The sequence below is a fragment of the Populus nigra genome, chromosome 5, assembly GCF_951802175.1.
Source record: "Populus nigra chromosome 5, ddPopNigr1.1, whole genome shotgun sequence".
Lineage (NCBI taxonomy): Eukaryota > Viridiplantae > Streptophyta > Magnoliopsida > Malpighiales > Salicaceae > Populus > Populus nigra.
Window position 1 is genome coordinate 20,381,373 of NC_084856.1, and position 22,031 is coordinate 20,403,403.

At 32.6% G+C, this 22,031-nt stretch overlaps 2 protein-coding genes across 3 annotated transcripts; both read right to left on the reverse strand.

Moving 5' to 3' along the window:
- Positions 1–417: 417 nt before the first annotated feature.
- On the reverse strand, positions 418–8,170 carry LOC133694614 (flowering locus K homology domain-like). Of its 2 annotated transcripts, none has more exons than XM_062116202.1 (7): positions 7,998–8,170; positions 6,840–7,386; positions 4,491–4,743; positions 3,450–3,595; positions 3,087–3,365; positions 2,181–2,375; positions 418–903 (listed from the first exon to the last, which is right to left on the reverse strand). In XM_062116202.1, the coding sequence occupies exons 2-7, from the start codon at positions 7,374–7,376 to the stop codon at positions 730–732; spliced, it is 1,584 nt and encodes a 527-aa protein (XP_061972186.1). In that variant the 5' UTR covers positions 7,377–7,386; positions 7,998–8,170; the 3' UTR covers positions 418–729. The 2 variants fall into 2 exon arrangements, with proteins under 2 accessions (XP_061972186.1, XP_061972185.1); XM_062116201.1 differs by having other exon boundaries at positions 3,450–3,598; positions 7,998–8,168.
- Positions 8,171–10,790: 2,620 nt separating this feature from the next.
- On the reverse strand, positions 10,791–12,935 carry LOC133693409 (uncharacterized protein At2g34160-like). Its single transcript, XM_062114619.1, has 5 exons — positions 12,625–12,935; positions 11,931–11,979; positions 11,424–11,486; positions 11,273–11,337; positions 10,791–11,145 (listed from the first exon to the last, which is right to left on the reverse strand). Exons 1-5 carry the CDS (start codon positions 12,787–12,789, stop codon positions 11,041–11,043), a joined length of 447 nt encoding a protein of 148 aa, XP_061970603.1. The 5' UTR covers positions 12,790–12,935; the 3' UTR covers positions 10,791–11,040.
- Between the last annotated feature and the right edge of the window lie 9,096 nt (positions 12,936–22,031).

The following is a 22,031-nucleotide window of genomic DNA, read 5'->3' on the forward strand; positions in this document are numbered from 1 at the left end:
AACCGTGATGGACGAAACTTCTATTCCAAAATGCCTTGCCTTGAACGACCAGAACCATTTTCTTTAGATTGATTGGTCCATCAGTTCAGACTGGAAACTCTTCCTACACAGATTCTATACAAATTGCATTTTATGACCCTTCGAACAAACAAAATGAACACTAGGAGAGAGCATACCCATCAACATTGGGACAGCAATCACCTAAAGAGACTGAATCAATTTCTCGTAGACACATTAGCCTTCACACGACCAAACAAAGCTCAAAACTAACCAATTAGCCAACCATACAAACAAATATCAGGAACCAGATGTGGTGATATAAGAGAGGTTACGATTTATGCTGGTAGAAAATTAACAGGATGGTCATGCCTCGCCATTCACAAAAATCTCTCTACAAAGTACACACTCCACAAGGGATGAACAAACGCAGAACATTAAGTTGAATTACTGGAAGCAAAAGTACCCTAATGGTGACAAATTTTCGTCCACAAACGAAGCCATCGTGGAAGAGTTGAGCATGGCTAAGATTGCACAAAAAATAAAACATTGTACGGGCAACCACATGGTCAAGCCTAAGCAGACAATGGATCTAACATGTAATTTTGTCTAACCAATAATCTATAGATGCAAAGTACAACTACAGCAGCCTTAACAGATTATTTGTTGATTTTATCATCTAAGTTCACAATCATTACAAGTCTCATCATGAGCAAACCGGCTAGGAGCTGCTTAGTACCCAAAGCTTGCACCATACATGGAGCTATAACCCCCTGTATGGCCTGTGTGTTCTGGATTGGATGGTGGAGAAGCATACACTGAACTGTGAGAATAAGGATTATACCCCTGGTCAGCAGGCCCACCTGTTTGAGGCTGTGCTGGTGCTCCAGCTTCAGCCATGAAATTCTGCAACAGAAGAGCCACATCAGAACTGGTGCGATCCAATGAAATGCATATGCACTATTATTCATGCAAATCAACAGCTGGGATCTCCAACTACCATATTTAGCCAAACTATTAAATCAAATGTTGGAAGTCCATCTCATTAAAAAAACAGAACAATTTCTTTACATAAATGAGAATACAAATAACATCAGCAATTTCCATCTAGTAAAAGATTACTCAAGCCAGTCATTACATCAAAAGAAGAATTCGGTTGGGATTGCGTTCATCCACATGAACTAGGCCAACCACACATACAATATAAGAATCAACCATCATCCATCAAAACTTCAAATCTTCTTCCCCACACTATCTTCTTTTATTGATGTCATTCTAAGCAAGAAATTTACTGGGCAGCTTCACACTATGAAGCCATAGTTATCAAACCTGGCCTAGCAAGTCAACCCGGTGACCTGTCGACCTGGGACTTGCCCAGGGTAGGTTTGCTTTTGAACCGCTTGGGGAGTTGACCTAGTCAAACCTGTTGATTAGGTGGCTTGCTGGTCAACACGCAACCCAGTCAAAACCCAAGTGATCAACTATTCTTTTTTCACCGTTTAGTTTTTTTAAAAAAAAAATCTGAAACGTCTTTCAATTAAAAAACAATAGAAACAGGTCAACTCGACCTACAGGTTAAACCACCCAACCAACGACCCAAGTCTTGGGCTGGGTCATAGGCTAAACCAAATCTTATAACTATGTTTGAAACTACAAGCCGCAACAATTGCTAGCTAGTAAGCTACATAATCTTGTCCTGAACCTCCAATTCAAATCATGGAGACCTAACTAAAATTACACCTAGTGCGCATGGATTTTAAAAAAAAATGTTTAATAGGCTCTTTCTATTATACAAAATATGTTTGTATTTACTGACATAAACCTTCCTGCATCAATTTCACCTTTCCCAATATTGCATGCATGCATGCATGTATGTACAGACACACTCTACAAAATAGATGTCATAAACCTCAACAAATATTTTATGACATTCCTAGAGACACCACAATATCCCAACCTCCTACTGCAAGGTCCATTTGACAATATTTATCTCGCGTTAGTAAACCACTACACATGATAAATAGAAGCAAGCCTAGTCAAAATCCCATTTAAACAATTCTTGCAAGCAAATTCCCATTCAGATAAAATCAGCAGTATAAAAAACATGTAGTCCAAATACAATATATCCAGAAAAGAGAGGGGAAGATCAATTTTAGTTAAAGAGATAAAGCACAGAATATTGCCTGTATCAGCTGCTGAGCTGTTTGGACTTGAGATGCAGTTCCACTGATTTCAACTGTCATTGCCTCGGGAACACCTCTAGTTTCTTGTATAGTAACAGTTGCCCCACTAGCACGTCGAATGTAGCTTATACTTGCACCAGCTGTCCCAATAACAGCATCAGCATAAGATAATGGAATTTGCATTTGTTGTGTAATCTGCACAAGAACCCCGAAACCCATCAATCATTTTGAAACCTCAAAAAGTGCTGACCAGTGCCAGCAAGAAATACAGGATGAGATTATTTGGTTTGGAAAATAATAAATAGAACTGTTTCATTTGCAATGGCAGAAAAAGTTAGTTAACCAAGCTAAAGATTATATTCTCATTTCAAAGCCTCAGAAAAATTACAGACCCATCCCAACCAAAAAAAAAAACAACATGATACTGAGAAAAAATGATTGCAGACATCTTTGTATGTGATTTGTTTTAGCAGGTCTCTCATTTCACTGCATAATCTGGGCTGTAAAACTACCATATGAACTCTTTTATGGAAAACTATAGCATTAGGCAAAGCTTCCTGTAAGCACTACACCACCCTTGCCAACCCCAAGAAGCTGTGTCAATAACCCATCACCAATCTCTATCACGTTCAATCAACAACATTTTCCAAAGCATGGACCCAGACAACAAAGGTCTATTCTAAAAAGCATGACAATTACTTTACACAATGATTGACATTCCTTAACAAATGGGGGGGGGAGAAGAAAAGAAAAGAACATGTTTATATAGCACATAAAATCTAGTTTTTTTTTCTGCTTCACAAATCAGCAAGTCATCCCACATCCTAATCATTGTCCAACAAGAAAATAGCATCTTAAATTTCCCTTGACAAGAGAGGGGGTGAAAACAAAAGAGAATAACATAACCTGTGTGATCATTGATGGTGCTGCTTGGGCATTTGATGATGCATGGCCACCCATGGGAGTTTGTCTACCATATGCAGATATACCCTGGTGAGGTTGTTTTTCCATTGGAGGTGGCATGTCAGATGGAGGATAGTAATTGTCGAGTTGCCGCGGAGGTTGCATATATTGGGGATTTTGGCCATAACCAGGTCCTCCAACAGGATTCAGAGGAAGGGATTGAGGTCCACCCCATGATTGATGTGGTGGCATCTGTTCCATTGGAGGATTCGCCATTTGCATCTGATAAATAATATAAATCATTCCATAAGGCTATTCAAGCCATAATAGATAAAGTCATTCCAATCTTAATGAAGAGCAGCTTACCTGCATTTCAAACAATGGAATTATACTTCGGTCGACTAAAAACTTCCTGAGCTGAGATGCAATTAACTCCACTGCTTTGTGCACTCCAACTGCTTCCCCTAATACTTCAACCACCCTATCATCTTGAAGAGAAAAAACTGGAAGGTCTTCTGCACCAGTTTGATCCAACATATAAAGAGTTCAGATGTACTGATAAAATTCAGCAGTAAATCAGGCAGCATCTGAATCCAGAGCATGAAGACTAGCAAAGCAAAATGAGCACATGAGACACTCATAGCAAGGAACAAGAGGCATTAATATTACCAATTATTATGATGAGTTTCATAATAAAGCAAGGGCAGGAGAGGGGCGAGGGCAAAAAGGTCCACTAAATGAGCATCCTTAAATAATTTTGCTCTCATCCTTAAATAATTTTGCCCAAAGTTTTTTTTGCAAAAAAGGTCTGTGCTGGTCAGATGGGTGTTACTAATCTTAGAATTCAGAATTATGAAATCATGAGCCCCAATAATAAATTATGTTTGCTTGTGATGGTCATTGATTAGATATTAAAACCAAAATCATAATAGCGCCACTATAAATAACCAACAGTGGTAGACTGGTGGCAGAAGTGGAGAAAATAGCAGAGCCAGAGGCATTGTCAGCAATGGTGTGGTTAAGGAATATAAACAAATTAGCAGCAAAAATAAAGGCATGCATTACAGAGGTAAAGAAAAGCAATGCTGTAATGCCCTTGGTTCACCTCTCCACCATTACTCAGAAACTTACTTAGTAAGATTAGAGTATGACAACTCCATATTTAAGATAATTTCTATTTACAAAGAACTCGGTTAATTTGTCACTACAGAATAAAATGCAATTATAACAATTGAGGAAAAACAAACCCATAGCAACCAGCAACCATAATTGACAAAATATGATTTTCTAAAAATGCCAAATCAACCATATAGCTTCACTAAGACAAACAAAAATAACTAAATTTGAGAACACGGATAACAAAATGAATTCTATAGCATTTCTAACTCAGAAGTGAAAGGGGATAACCTGCACCAAGAACTCTAACTATGCAAGCTGATGCCTCTTGGATGGATTTAACAGTTCCCCCTTGTTTTCCTATCAAACTTCCAGCTTGTGAGGCTGGTACTAGCAGCCTTGTCGAAACCTTAGCTCCACTGCTTGGTGGAGCATGAGAAGAATCACCCTCCAAACCATCAATAATGCGTTTGTGAACCCTAAGTAGGCCATCCATAGCAGGAGGAAGAGAAGAATCAGGCTCCTCCTTGGCAGATACCATTACCTATATATAACAATGTTGTATAAGAAGCTGAGGAAAAATTATTATATGGCTCAAGTCCAAGAGAGTTAGGGGAAGGGAAAGAAATTGGATGGAGCAACACGAGATAATTATTAAATAAAAGACAAAGAAGCAACTCTTTCTAAATAACATTTCAAAATAGAAGGTATCCTATTATATTATATTTTATAACTAAATCAGAGTTTAAACACAAGCATTGGCTATTATTTCCCTATTCTCCTCTTCTATACGGATAATGAATACTCAATTTTTTTTTCAAAATTCAACAACTTACATGCACGATAAATTCATTGCCTGGTTATCTTATTACCGTGATGTCAATTCTAATGCAGCTGTCACATAAAAATTTCATCACAACTTCCTCATGCATAACATTTTATCTTTTTTTCCACCTAAACTTCTGACCAAGAGTTAATGACTGGTTACTATTACACTTCAAACTTAGATCTGGTTCTTGAATCATGTTTTTGATGACCGAGTTATCATCATCCCTACCAAGAGAGTTTTTTTATCAAGAAAATAACAGAAAAAAACATGGATTGACAGGTTTCGGTGAATTATTTAGTATAGTTGACCAACATTTTTTAGTGCTTTTAATGCTTAATTCTTTTAAGTATATTATGGAAAATTTTGATTAGCACATTGGTATTAACATCTTCTGCATCCTCTTGTGCTGATTAAAACAGGTTCCTTGTGGTGTTCACAAGCTGCGGCAGAAATCAACCATGCAGTTTCTGAAGTTACCAGAAAGATTGCAGAGCTTCTTGGTACGCTGTTCGTACAATATGTCTGTATATTCAAATCAACTTTTCAGCACTTTGCAATGCACAATGCTGTTCCCAGCAATCTGGATCTTTGGTTCTTCAAATTTGGGGTCCTAATGATGGTTGATTCGTTGCTTAAAAATTTCCGGACAGAACCTGCACAGATTCATTTTGTTATTGCAATAAAAGCAATTCTGTTATATCTTCTCGATTTCTTCTGATGAGGCTTTTTGTCTTCTTTTCAATTACGCATTCTTTTACAATAATGATTCATTTGAAGTTAAATGATCATATCTTAGGTTCTCTCTTCAAGATTGATATCTTAATTCCCAATTATAGCTTTAGGAAATAACAATGCTTACAAAGGGTGACAGGATAGCGAGTGACATTACCAAGAATTCTCCCTTTGAATATCATTGCAAAGGTACAGATAGATACATTGCTCGGATATTCATAGAAACAAATGACTTCCAAAAAAAATACTGGTCAGTAGAAAAAAACCCAAAGGATTGGATGGGAAACAGTTGAATCAGTTATCCAACAGCAATTACAGATCTTTCTCCAAGAATTTTAAATAATTATGTATCATTTGCAAAAATTTTGTTTCAGTTTACAAATGATATAAAGAAGTTTTACAGCTTCGACTGGTGATGTGTGTTTTAATGATTGGTTCCATTTTCTTTGATGTTTTGGTGACAATTAGAAAACTCTTTCTTCTTAATAAAAGTTATATTTACAGCTAAGGAGTAATCTAAAAGCTTTCCTTTATCAATATCTTTAATAAGCTAGATTCTTTGTTATGAAGTTAAGTCGATTCACAAAATTAAGCTTGACCTATCAACCTCTCTTCCATAGCCTGCTTTCTTTGTAATTGATGTGAAGTCAATTATCTACCTTCGTATATGCATTGTTGTATCAATATAGCTCAAAGCAAAGATTGACCGATGGTGTGTTCGCAAAGAAATTTAAATAGCAACCAATCCAAATTCCTAGGAAAAATACTAGACATGTTATAGATAGTTGACCAAACTTGCAATCCAGCAGCATATCTAAGCTAACACCATGAAAATATTCTGCAAAGCCTGAAAATTGCTTATACATTTCAAATTATCAATTTCTTAAGAGGAAAAGGAAAGCAGGAAAAGAAAAGAAAAAAAAAAGCATGCTATAGTAGAATCAGTTGATACATGAATTCATTCATGGGAGGTTTCCATCAAACACTTTGCATCTACGTATTCTTCCCACCATCCTAGTTCTACATTTTCCAGATAACCTAGTTGCACAAATAAGAGACAAAGCAAAAGAAAAGCTTACAGCTCTTTCTGTCGTCCCTGGAGGACCATCAAGTATCTTGATGCGAGCTCTTGTCTCTTCGACTATCTTTTTAATAAACTCCCCTTTACGGCCAATGATACTGCCAACTTTTTGTGCAGGAACCAACATCCGAAACACACTCTCTCCAGGCCATCCAGGCCACCTCTTCTCACTACCTCCTCCAGAGACTGTATCCTCATCTTGTCCTTGCTTTGAAGCCTCAAAATTCTCAGGCACTTGATCAATAGCATGGTCTATGTCATGGTTTACAGGGTGATCCACATCATGGTCTATAGACGGATCCACATCATGGTCTATAGACGGATCCACATGCTCTACTGCCAATCCAGGATCTGTGGCATGATCCAAACCATGATCCACAGATTGACCCAAGCCATGATCAGTGGCACTATCCAAGCCATGATCAGTGGCACTTTCCAAGCCATGGTCTACAGGATGACCAACACCGTGATCAGCAGAAAGGTCCACACCATGATCCATTTCATGTTCACCAAAGCCTTGATCAACTTCAGCCATGAGTACGGCACTGTAAGAAAGAAAGATAATTTATAAAATCCAACTACCCAGATTACATGGAACAAATAAAAGCATAGAAATCCTTAAATTAATTAACTCTCAAAACTCGAGGCTTCAATTTCCAGTAGAGACAGAATGTTACCAAAACAATCTACTAAAATTACCAAACCAAACTCCTAGTTTCTTCTTCATTTATTAAAGATAAAGATTTCATAGTCAAGAATCAATGAATTCTTAAAAAAAGAAATCAATAAAAAACTCAATCCCAGTAACCCCTCACCAATATACAAACATAAACAAAACAAAAACATGTCAATCCGCGGAAAGCACGACCATATAAATATCATGCACTATATTATATTTCATACCCGCCCACATTAAACAAGAAAACAGCAAACCCTAATTTCACAATCTAAAAAAATCCCTTTTTGAGAACAAAAAGGGGTAAAGAATCGCTAATTAACAAAAACACATCAAAGGGTCGTAGTCAAACAACCTAAATAACTTAAAAACAAAGCAGTAAAGAAAAAGCCAACAACAGTAATACAAGCACTATCACCTAAACCCCAAAAGAAGTACCGTAATAAAGCACCAAGACGACGAATTTTAGCAATAACTTACATTAAGAGACAAGTAGAAAATCTGGGTTTTGTAAAGAAGTGGGTGTTAAATAAAGATTTGGTTGATTTTTTAGGTTTTAGGTCTTTCAAGAACGGAAAATTTTGCAGCAGATGTGGAGAGCGCGCGGCTGGGTACGAGGTGTGTGCGCGTTTACAACATGAGTTTCAGTTTTAAGGAGATTTGTTGGGTTTTGTTTTTGTGGCCCAGATAAGAATCTCGATTTTGCAATGTGGTCCTTGTTTTGACAAGATGACGAAAATAACCCTAGCTGGGTTGGGTTGGGTTATGACTTATAATGGGCTAGTCCACTGAAGTACACTGTTAAAGAAAAAGTAAAGTGTAACTACTCGGTAATTTTAGAATGTGGAGAAATATTTATTTATATATTTGTTTTTTAATTTTAAAAAATTCTGTATTTGAAATACTTCTCTCCTAAATTGCTTAGAGATGTACTTATTTTTTTCTCCTAAAAAAAAACATTTATCTTTTTTGTATATATATTTTTTTGTGTTGAGAGATTAATTAAACGCAAATTGAAAGGTGAAAATTTGGAAGCAATAAGCCTAAAATTCTGTTTTGCAAATGACCTGCCATTCAATTTATCCTGAAATAAAATGCTTCAAATAAAAACTATATATATTTGCAAGAAATGTCTTGTCCATAAGTTTCTAGATAAGATCATTAATCAGGTTGCAAGTTGAATTAAAAAAATAAAAATAAAAATATTTAAATGTTGTTAAATTTTTTTAACCAAAAAAAATTTTAAATTATGTGGTAACTAACTTGAAAATACTCCATTGATCTAGCGAGTCTAAAGACAACTCAAATATTTAAATGTTGTTAAATTTTTTTAACCAAAAAAAATTTTTAATGATGTGGTGACTAACTTGAAAATACTCCATTGATCTAGCGAGTCTAAAAACAACTCAAATAATCTATAAAAATATAGTTTGAGTCAAAATAAATATTCAAGATGATATTTTTTATATAATTATTACGACAATAATATATTGATTTGATTTGGGTCAACCTAGATTAACCTACCAATCTGCATGTCGAATCATGAAACTATGATAACCCTATAGAAAGTAAATTAAAACAAATTATGAAACTCAATTTTCAATAAACTTAATTTCCAATAAACTCAATGCTGAATGATGAAATTAAAAAAAATCAATTAAGAAAATAACTCAAAAAATGATCCAGATCAACCTAAGTTAACTTGTCAAACTTGCGACTCAAGTCATGAGATCGAGATAACCCAATAAAAAACAAATTGAAATAAATTATGATGCTCAATTTCCAATCAATCTAATATTAAAAAGATAAATTGAAAAAAAATCGATAAAAAAAATTACAAAAAAAAAAAGATTCAAGTCAATTTAAGTTAACCAACCAAACTCATGATCCAAGTCATGAAATAGGGATAACTTCATAGAAAAAAAATATAAAAAAAACATGAAGCTAAATTTTCAATCAATTCAATGTTAAAAGATGAAATTAAAAAAAAATCAATTAAAAAAAATAATAAAACTCAAGTTATATGAGTTAAATCATTAAACTTAATGTCCTAATCATAAAATTAAGATAACTTTATAAAAAAATAAAATTAGGAGACACTTTCAAAAAAAATCTAATATTAAATAAAGAAAAATAAACACTAGAAGTGTTTTGTGAAGACAGTAAAATCCCCTCTCCTTTTGGGTTTCTTGTTAAGTTAATAATAGTCCTACTCCTCTGTCAATCTCCAAGATTGTATAGTTTAAAAACTAGGTTACCTGCATATAAATTTCTTCGAAACCTGAATCTTTGACAAGCTTTAACATTTCAATGGAATCTAACACCTTGACTCATGAAGAAGACTCGGACTGGTTATTGATAGGATAGTCCACCGTCAATGTCCAAGCCTCCGTGGTCATTAAGGCATCCAGACCTGAAGATACTGTCTAAAGTTGTGTTGTGTAAATGCAGACAAAACTGCTGCAAACTTGAGCTTCTCTATAAAGGAAAGAAAGGCAGATGATTGTTTGCCTATCAGGATTACACTCTACACTGCGAATCAGCGACTGTATTAGTTGAATATGACAAACATGTTCATATTGCAAAATATTTATCCCTCAAGAATCACTCCAGGTGAGTGCGAGTTAAATTTATCAGGAAACAGTGTTAAAATTTTGACATGAAAAATATAGGATGACAATCTGTAAATTTGCAAAGTAATGGGAGGAACTATCCCTTATAGTGTAACTACACTAACGAATGTGAAATAGAGGAAAACAGAATTGTAAAGAGAAATTCCTCGTGTGTTGTTAGTGATGCAGCTCGTCCAAATATATACAACAGGCAAAGAATATTCTAACTAACTTATCCCATGTAATAGGAAAGGCTTGTTAAAACTTCTATCGATGGACTGATAGATAGGAAAGGCTTGTTAAAACCCTGAACAGAATCACAATGGAGGCAGAGCAGTTTCCAGACACTATACCTGACAAATTCCTAGCAAAATCTAATTCAAGGGCAAGAAAAGGCTTTCCAATCAACTTTATACGTCAGCCGATATGCCTGTTTAAGCATGAATGACAGATGTGATTTCAGTCATTAAGTATCCATGTATGGCATAGATGGCATTGTCAGGTAGAATTAAGATGGTCAGGTCCTGACCACAAGAAACATTTTATTTCTTACCAACAGATGCAAAGTGAACGTTGTGGGCGCTACGCCTCTAGTTTCGAGTCCTTTCGGATCTATTGTTCCTACAATGCTTCTATATAGAATAGATTTTACAAGTAAATCTTGCAGGTATAAGATGCTCTAGATTTGCAGAAAGAGTAAATGTCAACAAAGAAACAGTATAATAGCATTTATGATCTCTACAAGTCTATAATCAGAGTAAAGAGAGGCATATATACAACTGCAATGTCCCATTATGCCACTGTCTCTCTACTCTCACTATATTATCCATAGTAATTCCTGTGCTATTAAGCAGACAGGAAATAAAAATGTGGATACAGAACTACAAAAAGAAAACATCAAAGTTGCTTCGCTATTTCTCATCATCCTTCTCTTTGGCTGCCTCCTCCTCTGGAGCTGCATTGGCAGCATTCATCAGACTGTCAAATTTCTCCGACTTCCCCAACACAATCTCAATCTAGAAGTCAAGGAAAAACAATCAAACAGTAGCAACAACGAGAAGGATTAAGAGAAAAATGCCTTATTAATTATCATAGTGAGATGATAATGGATCAAATTAAGATTTATAACGAAGTTAAACATACCTTAGCCTTCTGAACCTGCCGTCCTTTGTTCTCATCTTTCATGCATACTGTAGATGTCAGAACTTCTGTTTGGTTCCATAGAAAAGATTACAAATCAGATATCCTCATCATGAATACAAGAATGTGGATGTTAGAAGGAGATAATTCTTACTCTTCTCAGTAGCCAATCCATTGTTCTTCAAAATCTCAGCAATTGTAACAACAGTGGTGATTGCTGTAACAAAATGTAAAATAGATTTTAACAAGCTTGATAACCACAGTACAAAAGCATTGTTGTTTCCTTTCATCTCTTATAAATATTTTCCTCACTCTACAGAATCGATTGTTGTTTAAAACCAGAAACAGTACTATCATGATTATGAACGCATTTTGCAGAACCATTTTCAACTGCTAATTAAAAATGTTCTACATTTGTATGGTCCTGGTAAAAAAAAATTTAGAGAACCATTTTGGCAATTTCTTCTTTGGTCGTGTTATAGCCATGTCTCAATGATGTTCTACATCGTACAGCAGCAATTTCTCAATACCAGCTCCTGCCTTTCCGCAGACCGTCAGTAGCTTACTGCTGGCAGAAACTCCACCAGTAAGACAAAGCTACCACTCCATAGACAAGTAAATAATAAAACAAAATTATGAGATGTGGCTTTGTAGAACATACCCATGCCCAAGGCAGAAAGCTCAACCTCGTTATACTGCTGCATATACCTCTGAAAGAAAAGGGCAAAGCATGATCAAGATAAAAAAATCATGGACACAGATCCAGGTGCTGTGCAATCTGCAGAAGCACATATACGAGTCTCATCGTTATAATGATCACATCATTAGCAAACCTTAAAATTTCCTTCTAATCACATTGTAGGCACGATTTTCTTGTAAGATCAATGTACATTAATTCCACATCAAAGAAGAAAAGGGAAATAATGACACATAAATATCATTTTAATTCATAGAAAAAATCTAGTATTTAATGGATGTCTACTATCCCATTTCAAAGAGATGTACCAGATACATAATGACCACAAAATTAATCCTAATCTACCAAAGAAGGGAAAGTTTTAGCTCTACTTAAAGAGAATGTAACACCCTTCTTTCTTATAATTAAAGAGATCTGTGACCAGAGAGCAATAGCAATAATTCCTGCAAGAAAAGAAAAAAACAACTCTATATATAGCAATTAAAAACTAATTAACTTCCAAAGATCCTATAAAAAAAACTTACAAAAAAGTACGAACTTGTAAACATAGAAACTATCAAATGACACAGATATATCAAAATTTCTACTACGCAAAACATCATTAAAAAAAGAAAAAAAGAAGAAGAAGAAGAAAGAGCCAGTATGGAAAAAGTGGAACCTTAGCCAGATTGACATAAAAGAAGAGAGGTTTCTTGGTGTTAGAGACTTGAATCCTGTTATTCTTTTGCTGTGCGAGCGTCGTTGTTGTATCGTTGTTCATGGTTTGATGTGTTGTTGGCGTTGGTGTTGGAGTTGGTGCTACAGCTACTGTCTCCATCGTCATTGTCTTTCCTTCTTTCTTTCTCTCTAGTTTGGATCGATCACTCGCTTTTCTCTTCTGTTGTGCTCTTGCAATTAATGATATGGCTGTGATTTGTTTACAGAGAGGAAACCGTTGGAATTTGTAAATAAAGAGGCGCGAATTTTGGTTTTGTGGCTATTCAGGATGCTAAGTGCTAACATTTGTTGGGTTTGTAGCGGCTGTTGACGTGGTAAAAGAGAAATAACCGGATACTATTGACTCAAGCTAGACCATGGAAAATTACTCTAGCTCTAGACTTGGTGTTCACGGGAACAATGTAATATTAATTTTATTTTTTCATTCAAAAAAATCTTAAAACATGTTTTCAGGGGGTGTTGATATTTTTTTTCCTGGCTTATTTGTTATTATAAAAAATAACAGGGATAAATAAATATTTTTTAATCTTGATTATATAGTAAAATGATTAGAGTATCTTTGAAGTAAAAATAACAATCATGACATCAAGAGGTATTTTATATTTTTACAATAATTTTTTTATTACTATAAACAAAGTTGAGGGGTAATTTGTTTTTTATAAAAATATAAAAAATAATAAACAATTCAAATAAACAGTGAAACTATAAAAATACTCTTAAATCAAAAAATTCAAATGAGATAAATAGGCATTTTGAGTTTTTCACAATAATGTTTTTTTAATTAAAAAATCAACTCAAGAGCAAGTTTATATTTAACTAAACAAAACAAAAAAGAGGGCACACGTGTGGCTCACCTAATAGTGTGTGTTGCCTCCCAACATCCAAAAATATCATTATATCATATTATTAAAAGCGTCATCATCTCATCTTTCTGTTGGTACAATGCGGGTCTCAATTGATGGTCAAGTTTGGTGCTGGTGAGTTTTTTCTTTTCTTTTCCTTTCTCCCTACTCCCCTAAATATTACAACTTGGCCCTCCTAGTTGTGAGAATTTTAATTTCAGTCCTTATTCTTTTAATTTCTAATTTTTGGTGGGAATTTTAATTTCAGTCCTTGTTCTTTTAATTTTTAATTTTTGGTCTTGACCTTTTTATTGAAGTTTTATTTATTTCTAATTTTAATCTTTAGTTTCAATTTACCAAATATTTTTATTTTCCAATGTGATCCTCATTCTTTGGATTTCTAGTTTTTATCCTTAGCTATTTTATAGAAGTTTTAGTAGTTTTTAATTTTATCCTTCAATTTAAATTGATGGTATTATTTTTTTAATTTTATCATTTAATTCTATTTTTTATCCGATTTGACAGTATATCACAGGTTGGTTCAGCTCTAATTGCTCATATTACACGTTTGTCATGACCGATGTTTTATGTTATTTTTTTACCTTATTTTGGCATCTAATCATTATTTTTTAAAAAATAATAATAATAATCCAACCCCACGGCAAAATACGATCACCAATTCTAGTTTAATCACAAAGTGTTTATGATTAATTCTCTTTTAGATTTTTTTGGATAATAATTGGTATTTAATTTTGAGCTATATATGCTGATTGCAGCTCGTTGGATTGAGTTTTGAATATCACCACTAGATGCTGAGATTTCTAAAAATTCCCACCTTTTGATCCATGACTCTTATGAGATGTTTTCTTAAATAGAATCTGAATTCTAAATTCCACATTCATAATAATGTTCGGATACTATCTCAAAACAAAAATAATAAATAAAACTTATATGTTTTATGTTATTTTTATTTTAAAATAATAAAAATTCATTATAAAACTATTATAAAAAAATTATTATATATATTTTATTTTTAAATTGAGCCTGTTTGGGAGTATGGTTGCGGTTGTTTTTTAAAGTGTTCTTCACTTGAAAATATATCAAAATAATATTTTTTATTTTTAAAAATTATTTTTGATATTAGCGCATCAAAATGATCTAAAAACACCAAAAAATATTAATTTAAAACAAAATAAATTAAATAAATTAATTTTTTTAAAATACGTTTGAAAGACACAAACAAACAATCAGTAAATAAATCTGCATTTGTTTTTTTTATACAGGAACAATAATTAAAAGCAAATTTTGCCATCCTCGAGGTTCTTTCTTTAGAAAGAGAAGTAAGGGATACGTCATTTTCCTTGTCTTTGTCAAAAAATAAAAAAAAAAGGATAAAGATTGAGCCCAAATGGTCATCTAATCTTCTCTGGGTTTGCCTTAATTTGCCAACTACAAGTCTACAACCCAGAAGCTATTTGATTATTTTCTATATATAAAAATAGGGTTCCACGATGCAATAGCTATGGCCCTATGTTCTAACATCATTAATTCTTGTCCGCAGGAAACAGAATCACTCATGGGTTTGTAATTATTAAATTGCAGATTGAGCTTGAAGCGGCCTCCCTTTTCTTTTTTCTTTTCTTTTTGAATAACAAACTCGATAATTCCATTGATGATCACACATGAAATAAATTGTCGGTGCTTGAGGGTGACATTTGCTTACTATTAAATGATTCCATTGCAAATCTATTGGGGACAGTCGCATCTCATGAATTATCATTTTCTCCTGTGGCACTATCAGAGAAAAAACAACTCCCAGCAAAAGCTGAAGGAAGACAAGTTAAGAACGATCCTAGCACATTGTAAAGTTTTTCCTCCTTTTTTTTTTTTTAATGATCAAACTAGTAAAATAATATTTTTTTTATTTTTAAAAAATTATTTTTAATATCGGTACATTAAAATGATATCAAAACATCAAAAATATAATAATTTGAAGTAAAAAAAAATAAAAAAAATCATTTTCTTTTTCAAAAACATTTTCCAACCGTAGTACCGAACACTTTGAAATAGTTTTATGTTATTTTTTAAATATATGTTTTTATTTAAAAGTATATTAAAATAATTTTTTTAAGATTTTTAAAATTTTTTAATATTAATATATCAAAATCATCAAAATAAACATTAAATATATAATAATTTGATATTTTTTAAATGAAACGCAGTATTAAACTAATCCAAAAATAAAGCTATCACCCTTTTTAAACACTTACAAGGGATTAATGTGCTTTACGCCATGATGTAAACAAGCACTTTTTCATTATTTAATATGGATTGGGATTTGGGAATTTTATAACCTATAGTGCAAGATACTTGACTCTTAATTAAGCCTTCAGAACCTTATTTTTTATTATTATTATTACTAGATCAATATTGCTTCGTTGACAATATTAATGAAAGAATTTCCCACCATGTAATTTTTATCGGTGACGTGTTATGCTACAAAAAGATATACATTAAATTGGAAGAAATTATTTTCAAAAGTGTTGAATGACATCGTGAAGATGACAGAACTTTATGCTAATGGACAAGATTCAACTTAGAAAATGAAAGGAACCTGACCTCTATGAGAACTCCTCCAAGCATCGAAACTGAGAATTTGATTATTTTTTCTGGTCCTCGTCGTCTATCTTCTATAGATGATCATGAGTACATGACATGTTCTATCTCAGCTATGATCAAGAATTTTTATTATGAGACTAATCTTATGGATCTTGAAGTTAGCAACTATATAAGCTTTTAGTTATCTTAAAATTTATGAGATTAGAATTGATAAATTTTAGAAAACATATCTATAACTTGATCAGTTGAGCCATATTTCTCAAAATTAATATATAATTATTTTTATACCATATACAGCAAGATATATATATATACATATATAGACACGCGCGCGCGCGCACACTGTGACATGGGCAGTGCATTTATTTATTTTTCTTGAAAAATACGGGTCGTATGGGGAACTACGAAGGCTACCTATCATACTGTTTTCTTGATGTGTAAGCTACCTTCATGTATCAAGAAAAGCTTTCAAGTGTGCTTCTGATGTAAGGCTTGTTTCTTAATTACAAAATAGCCATGCAACTATCAAGAAAATTACAAAACGAGAACCCAAGGTAAGTCTGCGTATTTTAAAAAAATACCAGTATACACAGAGGCAAGGATACGTAACCCTAACTACATAATACTTGCCCATCGTTTTCTATCAAACTCTTTGACTAAGCTTTTTAAACTAACTTAATAGAGTTTATTTTACAAGTAACATTTATTCCTTGCTTGCTACTGTATTTCAAATTAAAATTCAGACAACTTTTTTTAAAAAAGTTAAAATATTTTTTTATTTTTTTTTATCGTTTGGATGTATCAATATCAAAAATAATTTTTTAAAAATAATAAAAAATATTATTTTAATATATTTTTAAGTAAAGAACACTTTAAAAAATAATCACCACTACACTCTCAAATACCCTCGTATCATCCAATTCCCATAAAATTTGTTCAAGTTTTTCTGTCTTTTAAAGCTTTGATGTGGCTTCATCAATATTTACAATGAATTGTATCAGCTACATTAATTTAAAAATAAGAAAATTAAGATTCTCAACTGATCTAAAAGATTAATAAGATTAAATTAGACATCTAATTAGCATAAAATTGATAGAATTATAAATATAGAGAACAAAATCGATCGAGACTAACAAGAGCAAAAAAAACCACAAGCTAATGCATCCATTTTGAATAAAGAAAACATACAAATGTCAATTGAACTGCAAAATTATTGACGAAATATCTCCTTATAATTCCCCCACTCACCGGCCCCTCTCAAACAGGTAAATATTAACCATGTAAAACATACGAGTTACAATATTGTCACATGCATCCATGGCTGGCGCAAATAAGAAGAGAAAAGTACGTAATTCCTCCTATATATCCTGTAAGCTGGTGAAGAAGATAAAAATGAACAGGGCGAGTGGATGCTGAGGGAAGTTTCTGTGTAGTGAAACAATCAACACATTGTTTTCGTGTACTAAAATACAAGGCAGATTATGTACAGATTATACGATGGATCTTCATGCCCCCGCAACATCTACATGCAATAGATGTCTAGCACATCGACAGGACAGTATTTCACGAAATTTCCTGGGGAAAAAGATGCTCGTCTGTCTAAATAATGAAACAAAGTTTATCAAATTAAATTAGTATTTGAAAATTATTCCATAAGGTGGCCTTTGCTTGCCTGATTGGACTCATCTTAATGCCTATCCTCTATCAAGATATCTTAATCTTCACCAAAGACAATATTAGTGACCATGACTTTAATGGAGCAAGATGCTCTAGTCTTAATATGGTGATTAAGACTGGACATTACGAGCATGGCCCAGCACTAACTCTTAAGTGGAAGAAGGCCAATCACCTTCATCTGGTTTTATCAATTTTGTTGATGGTGAAGGAATGTCCTATATATTGAATAATTCGGAGGCCAGTCGACCTCACGATCGAGAGTAACAGGACCAGAAGAAAAAAGGAAGAAGAAGATCCCCATGCATGCCTTAATAATGATTTTGATAGGTCGCACTTCAAATCTTGTCGTTCGATATTTGACTTAAACCCAAAGCATTAATTATCATTTAACTGCACTTTTTTCTTACAAGCACTGATCAAAGATTAAGGAAGTTTTGAGCTGATCATGGTAAAAGTCAGTGAAAAGGAAGCAGTACCTACCTATGCTAGCTCCTCCAGTGGCTTTAATCCCAAGAATTAGATCAATATTACTGAGCTTTTTGGCTCCCGTGACTTTAAGTGAAAATAATTTCACTTAAATATTCTATTTTAATATATTTTCCATGTCTGAACTGCGTAAATAAGAGAATTTTACTTGTTTTTATTTCCATGACTTTAAGAGAAAATGATTTCAGTTAAATTTAAATTGTTTTCTAAATATGTCCGAATCACGTAAATACGAGGTTAATTTTTACTTATTTTTCTCATAATTAATAAATAACCAATGACATGAAGTTGTTAGAGAAATCACCTGCTCTCTAGCTAATCATTGAACAGTCTTACTTTAAGACTTTTAGGTAAAGCCACGATGGTCTCTGGTGTGGAGAGACTAAGAATTAATCATTCATTCTCCAAGTTGAAAGGAATGCATTAATCATTTTCTTAATCGATTCCCTTTCCAAAACGTTGACGTGTCCTACGAAGATTGATGTCCATTGAAGCAGAGAAGTGATCAATTTTTTAGTAGGTTTTTATTTATTTGCAGAAAAATAGTTTTTTTTTAAAAAATAAATTTTAAAAAAGTAAATTCTGAAAAAGTATTTTCTGATATTTGGTAGTGTAATGAAAAATAAATTGAAAAATACTTTCCAGTGTTTGGTTATCTTATTGAAAATGAGCTGGAAAATAACTTATTAATGTTTTATTTTTTCAAGTTTATTCTATATAATTTAATTTAAAATCTGATTGAACAGATAATTGGATCAGTATGTTTAAAATTTAAATTATTATACTTAGTTTTATAATAATATCAAAAAAACACTCTGATATTATTTTTTTCCAAGTTGCAGGGAGAGCAAGGTAAAGCACACAGATGAAAACAATCGTCCTTGACGATCATGCACGTCTCTTGAAGCTGGTAGCTAGTTAAATATTGTGCTCCATTTAATTCGCTATTTTAAGCCAATAATTACTTCACATAACAAGGCCAAAATATTCAACATCACCACCAAGATTTTGATGTGCTTAATTGCATTGCTAAATTTAGAAGTAATCAAGGGTGACCCTGCAGCTCAAGCAAGGGTGAAATTGGAAAATTCTAGGCATTTCTATTGATATAACATTTCTGTTTTTGCAATGACAAATTATGTTTTTGTTCTTGAGTTCTAGCTCATACTAGTTATATATTATCCACCAAGCAAGGTTGAAGTTAGATAGAATTTAGCCATTTTCCCCCAAGTAAACTAACTCTACTTGTTGTGCATGTCATTTATGTTTTTGTTCTTGAGTTCTAGCTCATACTAGTTATATATTATCCACGCTTCTTCGTGAGTTAAATATTTTTATTTTTTATAAAAAAAATTGTACATGTAAGTTTTTTCAATGTATTTCTGTAGTTTTAAAAAATCTAATTTCAAATAAATTTTTTTTGTGTATATATATAATCAAATAAATTAAGAGCTATATGTACAAATAAATAAATAAATAATCATTAATGATACCTAAAAATAAATCTTGAAAAATCGAGAGATAAATGTAGATCAAGATATTTAATATTGAAAGACGGGATATTTACTCAGATGTATTTGCTAAATTTATTTATTAAAATAAGTTTTTTATTTAAGCAAATGATAATAGAAATATAGACACAAATTAAATTGATCGAATAAAATAAAAGAAGAAAAAAATATCATGCAATACTACATATATTAAAAAAAAATTTCAAAAAATAAAGTTCATCCATACAAAAGATAAAAAAAAATTATAAATAAATAAAACAACTCTTCAAATTTAAATACACAACTAAAAAAATAATTGTCATTTAAGAAACACTCTCCAAAGAAAATGAAAGAGAAAATGGTACTAATTTAAATATAAATTTTAAAAAAATCAGAGAAAAACCTATATAAAAAAATCATTAATTTAAAAATAAATTAGAAAAAAAAAAAGAGCAAAGGTCAGGTACTGCTTGAGCCTGGCAAGCTAGGCCAGCCCACCTAAGTTATTTTCTCATGCCCGTGTGATTGGATTCTTAATTATTATTATTTTTGTAATTGGGGTGAATAACATGCTGTCCATCTCAAATTTTTTTGAAAAAACAAATTCAGGAGATGCATTGTTTGATTTGCTTAGAATCTGGTCACTGTCCTGGCTGAGAAATTGATATTCAAGTTTTTTTTATCAAAAAACTCATTTTGACCAAAAATATCGTAGGAACCATGACAAATTTATTTATGGCTTAAAAAACAGTCCAGAAACTGAAATCAACTTAAATCCAAAAATCAACTCAAACTCGAATATGTTTTTTTTATGGACTTTAAAGGTAAAAAAACACCTAGAATGAACTCCTCTCATCAAATAAAATTATTTGACACATGTATCATTCGTTTTAGTGGTCTAAATAAGTATCAATGACACTTTTATCTCTCTACCGTTATAATCTGCACGACCTCTCTCTCTCTTATCTCAACTAGGAACTAAAAATAACAAAAATGATCTCTTGTACCAAAACTGAATAATTTGAGGTGTTGAAACTATTGAGGTATTGAAACTATATAATTTATGTGATTTTTAAAGTTCAAGAACCAAAGTGTATCTTTTGCGAAGTTTATAATATGCCACTCAGGTTTGACGTCTTTTTTATTTTGGACCTTCTTCTTTCAATTTCATATTTTCATAAGAAATCAAAATTAATTGATCTTTAATTATAATTAAATTGTAAAAAAAAAAACTTGAGAATCAAATTGAAAAATTTTAAAATTTTGCACAACCCATCCACAATAACATACAAGAGAATAAACAGTAGCGCCTTGGACAATATAAAAAAAAAAAACCCATGTTTTTTTTAGAGAAAACTTAATTATACTTCTAAACCGACCGTACAAATTAGGTCAAAATTTCCTTTTGAGAATCAAAGGCATGCACCATCTTCTCCCTACATTTAGTGAGATACCCATTTCTTAATTCCCTCCATTCTTCCCAAATTGAATCCTGCTACCTGCCATGAACTTATATATTCTGCCATTGATAGATGTGCATAAATGAAGAATCTATCAGCACAATCACTAGGCATTAAACTACACGAGCTGCAGTAGCATCTGCTTGTTTAACAGTAGTTGTAGCACGTGCATGCAATGCCTACATGCCTCGTCCAGAATGTTTAAATCAAAGGCTTATTATTATTATTATTGTTTTGTCCGAAAAAATATTAAATTTATATATTTTTAGGTGATTTTAAAATATTAATATAAAAAATAAAAAAATAAATATAAAAAAATCAAAAAGTTCCTATCGCTTGGAGTTACTTTGTAACCTCAATTGCAATGAAAAATATAACGATGAAAGAACCCAAAAAAGAAGGGCTAGAAAAAAACCCTAAAGATAAAGGGCAAAAAATAAATTATTATCCTTGGAAGAAGAATCTCCGACAAACACCCCTTGACGAATATATAAATAGATGAATTAAAGTAAAAATAAATGGAAAAAACAAAAAAAGAAGGAACCGAAAATCTTTGAATGAGATTTGTGCTGCGGACTTTGGACTTTTTGGCGCTATGTGTCGCCACCACCACGTCGGCGCAACCTTGCCGTCATCTAACGCCGTTTACATGACTCTGTTGCAGTCAACCCTGTGGACCAAAAAGAAAATGAAAATGAGATTTGAGACATTTTTCAATCCAGGGCATGAATTTTGAAAATTTGAAAATTCCATCCCTTTTCTTCTTACAAATTC